Here is a 12,316-nt window from a genome sequence, read left to right as displayed (position 1 = left end):
AATGTATTATTTATGGATGATGGACTGGGAATAACCACTACTGGGCAAACACAAAAATTACATTGGACAATAGCAAGTAGTTTTAATTTTCTAGCTGGGATGGATTTTTGATATGGCAAATAGTAGAATCGTTTTTCAGCTGGGTTTTACAGCCATGGTGGGGTGGCCCAGGATACACAAACTTTAGGGCCACAGCCAGTTCCATGAATATCTGGGCCAAATGTCTCCATCAGTGAGGTTTTGAATTTTCCTTTGCAAAGCATTTTGGGATTTGAAGTCTTACTGCTATTAGTTAGATTACAATACTTGGGATGATTGGGGAAGGGAATTGAAAGCCCAGAGCAGCTGTGAAACCTGTATGTTCTTATGGGAATCCCTTTGGCTTTTCAAAGGGATTCTAATGAAGAAGTGAATCACTGGAACATCAATAAGTTCTTAATTCTGTTTTCAGGATTCGGGACAGGTGATACCACTTGTAGTTGAAAGCTGCATACGATATATCAATTTGTATGGTAAGTTTGTTCTCACCAGCAGAATCGGAACCCTGGCTATCAAAACTTAAATACCCCACCAGATCCAAATTCCCATCCCTAATGCACTCTCGTACTTCCAAATCAGAACCCCCCTCAAGATTCTCCTCCTACCCAACTCATCCTAACATCCCCCCCCCTCGGAGATCATCCTGAACTTACCAGGAGGCCACCCCTGAGATTTTAGTGGGACAGGGAGGGAGCTTCTACTCTATCTGGCTGCAAAATGAAGGGGAGGGAAGGTGGGTAGAGAGGGGGGCCAGTTGGATGTTAGGGGATGGATTTTCAGAAGAGGGTGACACTTAGATGCATGGGTTGGGAGGGAGGAGCATCTCGGGATGTGTGTGTGTGTGTGTGTGTGGGGTCTGATTTAAGGGTCAGGGATTGGATTGTTGGTGGTGGGAGCACCACATCAGGGAATCTTAAGTGGGAGGAGATTAGATTGTTGAATTGGGGAAGAGTAGATCAGGGGAAGGGAGGGGATTCAGATTGAGTGGTCTGATTTAGGAGGGGAAATCGAATTTGAGGGCTCATATGTGTATGCACATGTGATTTTATGTCCTAGGGGTGGGGGTAACTCTACTGTTGTAGTGCTGTGATTTTATGTGTTTTTGCATGAGCCAAACAGTCTATTTTGGGTGAGCAGAAAATGTTCTCATTTCCCCCCTTACTGCATGTGATTCAGCATCTCTTCTTCCTCTTTGCTCCCCCATTGGTGATCTGGCATCTCTTCTGGTCTCTCAACCCCCCTTATTACTCCCCCTCTGGGTGTCCCTTTTAAAAACTTCTCTTCATTTCTAAAGGTCACTGGCAGAGACTCTCAAACGCTTTTCATGCTGGTTTCAGAGTCTTCCCTCTAATGTGATCCTGCCAATACAGAAACAGGAAGTTGCATCAGCGTGAAGGCTCCGAGGCCAGCGTGAACAGCGTGTGCGAGTTTGCTGCTCACTATGGCAATCTCTGGAAGTGAAAAAAGTTTTTAAAAGACACATTGAGAGACCAAGAGAGATGCTGGATCGCCAGCAGGGGAGGGGAGGGAAAAACGCCAGGAGTCTTCGGCTGGTGTAGTGTGGGGACACTTGCCAGGCTCAGCAAGGATGTCCTGCTGCTGGTTGGCAGGTTTTTGCCCACCTGAACCTACTTATGGCTACACCACCGGTTTGCACTACATTGACTGCCATGGCAGATAATGCCAGGTCACCCGTGTTATCTATCAGTGCAGGTAACTGTTGCTATGCCCTGTCTGATAAATGCAGGACAGATTATGGGCAGACCCCCGTGCATTTGCCACACTGGCTTTGCAAGTAATGTACTAAACGTGCAAAATCTTATCACATTTTAGTAAAAGAGCCCCTTAATTAGCTAATCTTGTGTGCGTAAGTGGTAGATGAAAATTGATCCAGCTAAACTTTAACGACAGCCATGCTGGCTAAAACTGAACGTAACATAAAACAGGTCTGGCTAAAGTAGGCACTTGGTCAAGTGCTGAAAGTTCCCCCCGGGGTGGGAAATACATAGAGAAGCGATGTGGTGTGTGAAATATCCCTAGTCTGGCACTGAAGACTTCCTGGGAGAAAATGCCCAGATCTCGCCCAGAAAGACAATGACGGATCATAACTTATACTGTCTTTCTTTTCTTAAAGGTCTTCAGCAGCAGGGTATTTTCAGAGTTCCTGGATCGCAAGTTGAAGTTAATGACATCAAGAATTCATTTGAACGAGGTACAGTCTGGGGACAATTCAAAACCCCGTTCTGGGACAAACTCTTAAATTTGGAAACGGCTGATCATCCAAGTCAGAATTATGATTTATGATGCAAAGTATTTCAAAAGTCAAAATCTAGCCATTGAAGCTTTGCGATTATGCTTAGTCATTAGTTCAGTAAATGTTTAAGCAATGGATCTGTCACCCAGGCTACTCTGTGTCCTGTGGAACATGTGTGGCATGTTGAAGCTTCATCGTCTGAACAACAGATGCTACCAGGTGGCTTTTCAATTCACAGAAGCCTCACAAAGGAAACTCCTTTATAGAGAATGACAAGGGGACAAATTTTTCCTTGTCCCTGCGGGAACTCATTTTCCAGTTCCTGCCCCATTCCTGCAAGCTCTGTCCTCCGGCACAAATCATAAGTGTTTGAGGCTTTTGTGGTTAAGGCAGAGTTTACAGGAATGGGACGGGGAAATTGAGTTCCTGCGGGGACAAATCTGCCCCCGTGTCATTCTCTACTCCTTTATTCATTTAACTCTTGTGCAGCCACTGTAATCTAGCAGATTTTTCAGCTGTGTCCCCACCATTCCATTACATTCACATCCACTGGTTCTCTGTCCTAAAGAGCTTCAGAGCTAAGTGCAGATAAAGCGTGGCCTTGCTGTCTTCGGACATGCACCCTTTCTGTGGTTTTCAACATCTGTTTCTCTGTGCACAGGTGAAGACCCCCTGGTGGATGAGCAGAATGAACACGACATTAATTCCGTAGCCGGCGTTCTAAAGCTCTATTTCCGAGGACTGGAAAACCCACTCTTTCCTAAGGAAAGGTTTCAGGATCTGATATCCACTATTAGTAAGTACATGACAGTTCTCGTGCATTAATTTTGTCATGTTATCATCCTTTCGTAAAAGGCCCCTTCGTATGGAATGCAGACCTTGTTATGTTCAGTTTCTCAGGCTATTTGTAACCTCTGCACCTCCAGCAGCACCTACTATCCAAAAACACAATTCTTTTGTGACAGACACTCTCATTTGTTTTCCTCAGGACTGAAACTGACTCGGAGCATTATCTGGCCCTGTAGTAAGATTAGATCTTCTTTTGCAGGAAATAACAGTATTTGATTTTCACAGTTGTCCGGGTCTCGCCATGTCAGTGCTGTGGCTTTCTTCACACCCTGAAAGAAAGCCACAGCGTAATGCCTGAAACCTCGGTTCTACCTACTCAGATGTGGTAAGACCCAGGCAACTGTGACAATCGTGACACCAGCCGTGGAAGCCTAAGAGAACAAATTACAGCATTTCTTTTCCTGAAATGCTCCCTTTTTATACAAGGGGAACAGCTTCTGTCATTTGTCTTTCTTCATTTGGGGGGGATAAGACAACTTGTCTGTTGAATTGTACTATGGATGTCAGGCACTTCTGTTGTTTGTTTTCTCCCAAATGCTGCTGTTCCTCATATACATTGTCTCAGTTATTTATTGAAGAGATAATTCACAAATTTATTGCAAATAATAATACATATTTTTACTGTGGGTAAGAAGTCCAAAGGGAAATATCGCAGTTCCAGACAGAAAATATATATAGTGGGAATCAGTTCCTGGAAAAAGCAGTTTTCCCAGCCTTGTGTCCAATAACTGTGATTTTCTTGCAACAGAAATTGAGAACCCATTGGAGAAGGTCCAACAGATTCAGCAGATCCTCATTACCCTCCCACGAGCTGTAGTGGTTGTCATGAGATACCTCTTTGCATTCCTCAATCAGTAAGTTGTCCGAACCCTTTCTTCTTTGGGGGCGGCTTAATGACTTGGTGCAAGGCAGTGTAATTCTCTGAATGCTCTGTAATAGATCACTACCACAGAGAGACCTCAATTTCAGGGCTTGTTCTTTCCTAGTTTATCGCAATATAGTGATGAAAACATGATGGATCCCTACAACCTTGCCATCTGCTTCGGACCAACCTTGATGCCCATTCCAGAAGGACAAGATCCCGTCTCCTGTCAGGCACATGTCAATGAGGTCATGAAAACCATCATTATCCACCATGAAGTCATCTTCCCAAACCACAAGGAACTGGAGGGGCCCATGTATGAGAAATGTATGACTGGCAGTGAGGACTACTGGTACGTCCCGACGTATTTTTACACAATTAAATGCTTTGCAGAGAATCAGAATGTTACGGCTTATTCAGAAAGGAATATCATAATGCCTCTCTCTATAGTGCGAGCACAAAGATATGTAGACACCTTTGTGTTTAGCACAAATTGTGAAGAAATAGGGGCTAGACTGAAGTCACAGAGCAGGCATGAATGTGTGTTTTTTATGGTTCATAGTTGCACTGATTTGTCTTCGTGTTTTTGTCCGCGCACTGTTGTCTTGCGCACATTTGACTTGTCACCTTTTTTTATAAAGCACACCTGTAAATCATGGCTCCACTCACACTCCACCCAGACTCTTTCCCTGAACATGTTCTAAAACTGCATACAAGCACATGCCTAATTATGAGATGTTTTATACGGGAAACACAGGTAAAAAGGGGGGGGGGGTTAAGAAAATGGGAAATGAAGATGATAAAATGGTTTTCTGCAGGTGTTGCTAGTTCTGTGTATTATGACTTATTTTAATCTTCTTAATTATTGATTATTTATTCTTATAATGATTAATTTGGGGGGCTGGATATTCACTGATTATGTCAACTACTTGGGGTGTCTGATGGAGTGCTCTGTATTAGATGTAAGTGATAAGAAGGCTTCTGACAGAAGCCCTTTACTTAATTGCCTCTGGGGAGGTCCTCAGGCCTCACAGTCAGCTGAAGTTGAAAAGTCTCTCCTTGCAGTTACAGGACCCAGAAAGGTGCCATTGAGACGAGAGAACAGCGTCCAAGGATCAACAACATGGGGCCCATTCTCCCCTAGCCTCCAACTAGTTTAATAATTTTTGATAGGTGGTTAAGAGCCCATGACCCTTCATGCCCAGAGGTCCAGATCACTGTCAGTCCACCCCTGTTAATCGACTCTTAAAACAAACCCCTGTACTATATAAATGTGTGTGTTGTACTTGCATAGTTTATAAAATCTGCCCAGTCCATGTCCCTGACAGTGCCCACAGATGCTTTCTTGTCAGTCTTTATAAAACGAATCCCCCCATGATATATTTTGCATGGGATGGGGAGGCTTTTATATCCAGGTCGTTGGTTGAATTTTGATTGAAGATGGTAATGATGACCAAAGAGCTTTATCATCTGACACCCATTGGTTGGCTTTTGTTCAGTTCCCTGTAATTCTTCTCTGCTACATTCACGAGGATACCTGGGTTCCACCTACTCTGTGACGTTCAGTCTTGTAGATGGGAGAGAGCCACCCTAAGGTTCTCCTGTGGCCACCTAGCAAGAGAGGACACAGCTTCAGCCCTTGGAGGCAAAGAGATTGAAGGAGTGGACACTTAATCCTCAATTGCCCCAGTTAGATTGTGAACCCACTGGGACACTTGGGGAAAAATACTTGAGAGTACCCGATTACTTTGCAGTGGGCGATTCTCTTCATGAAAAAAAGTGGTAAATAAATAAGAGTAACTTTTATGACACGAGGACAAATTTTTCCCCATTCCCGCAGGAACTCAATTTCTCCATCCCATCCCCGCAAGTTTTATCACTGTCCCTACGCCATTCCTGTAAGCTCTGCCTTAACCGCACAAGCTTCAAACACTTAAAATTTTTGTTCTTTTCTTTAAAGCCTTCAAGAAGAACCAACGTGGATGGCTTTATTTTGCCTGGTCTACTGCTGGTTATTGTTGCAATTGTTTTCTTTGTACTACCAGAAAAAGTAATATAAATTTAAATTATAATGTTGGGTCCAAGTGCTTGTGATGCTGGTATCTCACTTCTCTACTTTGTGTGCAGTGACAGCCCCCACAGCGAACCAGGCACCATTGATGAAGCCGATCACGACAACGGCACAGAACTGCACACTAGTGATGACGGTGAGTTGTTACCCGCTGGAAGGCACGAGCTGGTCCACAGAGATGTCCTTTAAAAAACAGTCTAGTCTTCTCAGTCAGTACTGAGCAGGCACGTGACCAGAGTAAATGAAATGTTGGTCTCTGGGTTTCATTTAACCCATATCTTCAGTGTCACTATTTTCATAACCCCGAACTATTGTGTAAAATTGTGCATCCAAATGGGATGCTATTAAGCATGATGGATACACTTATGCAGTGCATGGAACCTGCTCCTAGCACATAAGTGCAAGCTACTACTAATCTAATCTTTGGTTTATATACTGGGTCATCTCCCAATGGAGCTAGACTCGGTTCACATATAATTAAGACTAGAGTAGATAGCAGAAAACATAGGAGAAAGAAGAACTAATTAAAAACTAAAGTACATAAGAAAAAGAACTATAATATGCATGGAAAAGATTTGCAAACAATAGAGGCAATGTATGCAAACCAATCTCATGCCTATTCATTGTGGATATCCTGAAAACCTGACTGGCGAGGGGGGACTCCAGGACTGACTTGAGAAACACTGCTATAGCTCCTACGTGCTCTAGTGCGTAACTGCATCCATTATGCCTATTGTGTGCCAGCTGGCATAGCCCAGGCTTAAGTGGCCAAGCAGATGTCGTTATAGAACAAAATTTAGAGTCGCATTTTGACACCTACGTTTTGGCAGCCTAGATAGAAATGCTGCACTTGACCAGTGAACTTACCATCAGATAGGCCCAAAACACAAAGGACTTGTGCTCCTAATGTTGAGAGTTCTGCTCTTAAATTAGCCTGTTTGAAAATTTACTAGAGCCGAGTTCCTAAATTTAAACTAGACAGCTGTTGAAACCTGCTCTCAAGGTGATAAGGAGCGGCATTTTGATGCGATCGAGCATAATCATTTGAAAGCTCAGAAAACAGAGGTAATTGTGATTGGAGATCAAGGGCTGGATCGGATTAAGTTGTACGATCAAGAGGTCCGGCTAGTTCAACAAGTTTGGAATTTGGATGTACTTTTTGATGCTCAGTTGTTTTTTAAACCAAATATTCATAAGCTTGTTCAAACTTCATTTTTGAAAAATTGAGAATGTTAAGCTGGGTAAAATGCTCACAGAGGATTTCAGACTGACAGTTCATAGTTTAATAATTAGTGGGTTAGGGTATTGTAACTCATTGTCTTTGGGCCTCCTGAAGTCTAGTTAAGAGCACTGCAAGATTGTTCAAAATACAGGTAGGTGGCATCTCTTGTGACAGTCTGACCACTGTATGGAACATCGCCTAATTATCTATCCATACTGTGCCTCCTTTCCCCAGAACTGGAACAGATTGAAGCCATCGCTAAGTTTGATTACATTGGACGATCACCGCGAGAGTTATCTTTTAAGAAGGGGGCGTCTCTGCTGCTGTACCACAGAGCATCAGATGACTGGTGGGAAGGTCGACATAATGGAGTGGATGGTCTTATACCTCACCAGTACATTGTAGTACAGGACATGTGAGTAGCCAAGCTAAGACCAGGATTACTTTGTAACAAGTTTTGCCTCTATGGTAGGGCAGAATCACTGTGATGACATCATCAACTTTCCTGTCTTGCATGGACTCTTACCCACCCTTTTATGAAGCCGCATTAGACTTTTTTTATCACCAGCCATGGCGGTAAAAGCTCCAACACTCATAGAATTTCTGAGGCTGGCGATAAAAAAAAAAGGCCTAATGTGGCTTCATAAATGAAGCCTTAATCCTGTATTTAGCTCTCACTTTGTATTTACAGAGGATCTGAAGGTTTTGGTTATCATGGGTTTGAAAGTGCTGATTTTCCTATAGTTGCCTTTTTCTTTTCCTTGAACTTCTCATGTTTCACAAAGTTTGTGCCACCCAACCTGGCATTTTGCAGGTTTTTCCTCGAGCTTCACTAGGAAGCAGCATAAAATTGGTTTTACTACTTGGGATTTAACTAGGTACTTGGACCTGGGTTGGCCATGTTGGAAACAGGATGCTGGGCTTGATGGACCTTTGGTCTGCCCCAATATGTCAATTCTTATGTTCCTATAGTGCTGCTTTGTCTTTTTATGCATGGTGGGCTGGGTTTTGCCTTACACATAACTATGAAGAGGTCTTGGGGGTCTGCACTTTAAGAGGGTTTGGGCTCCTTTGGATAATTATTGTTCATTATCTGCTGTATAATTTTAGTTTTCTAACTTGTTAAACATTGCTGTCATTTTTATGGGGTGACTTCTGCATTACTTTAAATCTAATAAAGATATTTAAAAATTTAAATTCACCGTTTAACTTTGGTGAAAAGTTAGCAGAAGTGCAAAGGAGACTCTCAGTGGATAATAACAGGATGAGCAGGAAGTCTTGTCTGATTTGCATCTCATTTGCATTTAGGGACGATGCGTTCTCAGACAGTCTCAGTCAAAAGGCAGACAGCGAGGCTAGCAGTGGACCTTTGCTGGATGACAAAGCTTCGTCCAAGAATGACCTGCAGTCTCCGACGGATCACGCCCTGGATTACAGCTTTGGAGGAGTGATAGGCCGGTAGGAGGAATTCTGCAGCAGGGCTTAGGCTAGCAGGGAGGGCAGCCATTTTGCCCAAACGTCTGTGCATGTTGCAGTGTACTCTGAGCTGCACGCCTTCCCTGTCTACTCTGTAATGTATTGTGACCAGAGCGGCCGTGTGCTTTAGAACTGCTTCTTGTGCAAGTGATCGTAGGAGGGGGAAAATAGCACACAGGCTTTTGAAAATCCCGTGCGCACACTTGTGGGTTTCCTCTTTCTAACCCAGTGAGAAGTATGTGCACTGGACCGAGGGGAGCAATTTTCCCCACAGGTCAGCTTATCTGGATAAAGAACTCCTTTAATGGTAATTGAAAGTTGGTGCATTGTGTTCACAAGGTTTTTTGTTTTTTTTTTAAAATTTTTATTTATTAAATTTTCAATTATTACAACAATTGAATCACAATTAATATAATTAATTACTATATATCATTGTATCTATCATTAATACAATTTAATTTATAAACAGTATATATTATAAATTATATATAATCAAAAGTTATAAGTCCCTCCCCATTTTTACAATTAATAATTCCAAAATTTATGCATATCCCACCCCATTCCTATATAAGTATTGTGAATGTGCTAAGAAATCTAATCATTAGAATAATTAGTCAATGGTTGCCAAATTTTCTTGAAATTATGAAGATTCCCATTTTGTAATGCTAATACTTTTTCCATTTTATAGATGTGACATACAGAGTTCCACCAGAAAGTATAATTTAATTTAGTATAATCTTTCCAATTTTGAGTGATTTGTTGCATGGCGACTCCTGTTAATATTAATAGCAGCTTGTTATTATTTGCTGAGATCGGACTCTGAGTTCTCATTGCAGTGCCAAATAGTATGGTATCATATGAGAGTCCTACGTGATTTTCTAGTAATTTGTTAATTTGGGGCCAAATCAGATTCCAAAAGGCATTTACACAGGGACAAAAAAAAATTAAGTGATCTAACGTCCCTATTTCTAATTTACAATGCCAGCATCTATTGGATCTAGTATTATCTATTTTTTGCAGGCGCGTAGGGGTCCATAACACTCTATGTAATAAAAACATCCATGTTTGACTCATAGATGCTGACTTTGTAGATCTTAATCTCCAGGACCAAAATCGTGGCCATTGAGATGCAGAAATTGTCTGTCCAATCTCAATACTCCAAATATCCCTAAGACCAGTTTTCTTTTTTTTATTTAAAAATTCATATATCAACTTGTACCATTTTGCGGCTTGGTGACCCAAGGAATCCGTCTGGGAACATAAAATCTGCAGACTATATTGGGTATTAAGATTATTCCATTCAGGGAACCCTTCCTGAATGGCCTGCTTCAATTGCATCCATTTAAAATATTGTGATTTATTTAAACCAAATTTATTTTGCAATTGTGAAAAACTAAGCAGTGAACCTTCTGAAATGACATCATTTAATGTTCGTATACCTGCACTTATCCATTGTTTCCAGACGATCTTAAATCCGCCAATCTTGATCCTGGAGTTTACCCAAATAGATTGATTTAGTGATTTACAAATTGGTTCTGGTGAGAGGTTATTTATATATCTTAATGTTTTCCAAGTGTCTAATAATATTCTGTTATCTTTGTATCTTCTAGGCATTGTTATACTAATTAAATGATCTAAATGTAATGGGAACAGGAGTCGCCATTCTAAATATAGCCAATCTGGTACATTCTCCATGAGATTCACAAGGTTTAAAATAGAGACAGGCCATCGTCTGCCCAGGTTACAGTGACCTTCATAAAGTGCTGCATAGCTATTAATTGCTGTAAACAGCATCTCTCATTAATTCAAGAACTGACCCAGGGCAGTCTTAGGATCCCCATGGATAATTCCCCTTCAAAATCTCACTGGGGTCAGTTCAACAACTGTAATAATTTAAACGCCACTTAATTATTTGATTTAAATAGAGGCAACTTTGAAAATAAAAATGCAATTTCTTTACCAGTAGCAGACTGAGGTGGTGGGCAAGGGAGAGGGGGAGGGAATTCTGTACCTGCAAAATCCCACAAAGTCTAGGATTATATCCTCCTCCTTCCTTTTTCAGAGTATGAATTGTGAATGGTTCACATGTACCCCTGTGACTAGGGTTGCCAGACTTCCAATCGGAAAACCCGGACCCTTAGACCCACCCCCCCCCATGCCCGCCCAGTTCTGCCCAACCCATCTTGTAACACCCTAATCCCGCCCCAAGCCCACCCTAGCCATGCCCCTGCTGCCTGCTCATGTTGGACTTCCTCCCTGCCCGATGCGATTTGAGGAGACAAAGTGCCAGATTTTGAAAAGCCGTCCAGACCCCCTACCTTTGACCTTCATATGTTATTTTGAGGGTATGAGTTTCATACATTAGACAGATTAAATGCTTCCTCAGTTCCTTTTCTGTTTGTGCTTGAATTTTTTGCAGGGTAAGACTGCGATCCGATGGAGCTGCGATACCGCGTCGCAGGAGTGGTGGCGATACCCACAGCCCGCCTAGAGGGCTGGGACCTGGCATAGATACACCGCCCAGAGCAGCAGCCTGTCCAAGCAGTCCCCACAAGCTCCAACTCAGCAGAGGGAGGATGGAAAGCCCCGAGAAACGCAGGATGGCTACGTTTGGAAGTGCCGGAAGCATCAATTATATTGACCGGAAGACCTTGTCTGACGGGCAGTCCCTGCGGCCAACCTCTGGGTCCACGCGGCACAGCAGCCTGGGAGACCACAAGTCCCTGGAAGCAGAAGCCCTTGCTGAGGTAAGAGGATCGCTAGTAGCCCCAAAAGGCATATCTGACTGTTGTGGTTGTTTGGGTCTTGCTACATCTGAGTAAGTGAAACTGGCGTTTCACCCATCGTTCTGGAATGAGGGGGTATAGGATGAAGATGAAAGGGGATAGATTCAGAAGTAACCTCAGAAAGGGCGCGGGATTCTTGGAGTTGCTAGAGCTAGAGGTAATGGAGACAAAAAATGTTTCTAAATTCAAGAGAACTTAGGACAAGTAAGTTGGCTCTGGAAGGGAGATGAGGAGATAGTAGATGACATGGTTAGGTAGACTAGATAGTTCATATGGTCTTTATCTGCCTTTGTTTTTCTCTGTTTCTTCCATGTGTGCTGCAAGGTCTGTAATTGGTCTTTATGTATTGGGTTCTGATACCTGATTGGTTGGGACTTGAGATGGACAGTTTCCTTAGGAAGGTAGGAGAATTTGTCAGAAAATTTAGGCGGGAAAGGCCAGTGGTTAGAAATGTGAATTTTGACAGGAAAGTCCGTTAGTCACACATTTAAATATTGGTGGGAAATTTAGACGAGGTTTGTTCGTCACAATTTTAAATTTCCTGTCTCAGTTTCCAACCCAAATCTCCCATCTTTCTGTGGAAACTGCCCACCTCGAATCCCAAACAATCAGGTTTGAGAACCACTGTGTAACGGCAAACTGCTGACTCGCCGCACAGTGGCTGAAACATTGGTTGCACTTATTTGGATATGGCATAACCCTTTTTATTAGCCAGCAAGAATAAAATCCAAGTACGCAATCACAAAAGCACGACTGC

The 12,316-nt window shown here is 42.5% G+C and overlaps 1 protein-coding gene across 2 annotated transcripts in view; it reads left to right on the top strand.

The window, feature by feature from the left end:
* SRGAP3 (SLIT-ROBO Rho GTPase activating protein 3) overlaps window positions 1-12,316 on the top strand; it is a 102,660-nt gene that overhangs the window by 87,524 nt on the left and 2,820 nt on the right. For both annotated transcript variants that reach the window (XM_033926590.1, XM_033926591.1), the window contains 9 exons: window positions 452-512; window positions 2,174-2,251; window positions 2,955-3,089; window positions 3,891-3,996; window positions 4,129-4,356; window positions 6,132-6,211; window positions 7,532-7,712; window positions 8,606-8,755; window positions 11,193-11,520. In XM_033926590.1, coding sequence (XP_033782481.1) covers window positions 452-512; window positions 2,174-2,251; window positions 2,955-3,089; window positions 3,891-3,996; window positions 4,129-4,356; window positions 6,132-6,211; window positions 7,532-7,712; window positions 8,606-8,755; window positions 11,193-11,520 — 1,347 coding nt within the window. The remainder of the gene's footprint in view (window positions 1-451; window positions 513-2,173; window positions 2,252-2,954; window positions 3,090-3,890; window positions 3,997-4,128; window positions 4,357-6,131; window positions 6,212-7,531; window positions 7,713-8,605; window positions 8,756-11,192; window positions 11,521-12,316) is intronic.

This window comes from Geotrypetes seraphini, chromosome 17, assembly GCF_902459505.1.
Source record: "Geotrypetes seraphini chromosome 17, aGeoSer1.1, whole genome shotgun sequence".
Classification (NCBI taxonomy): domain Eukaryota; kingdom Metazoa; phylum Chordata; class Amphibia; order Gymnophiona; family Dermophiidae; genus Geotrypetes; species Geotrypetes seraphini.
The sequence above is the reverse complement of the archived record's forward strand: the minus strand, read 5'-3'. Positions and strand labels throughout refer to the sequence as shown.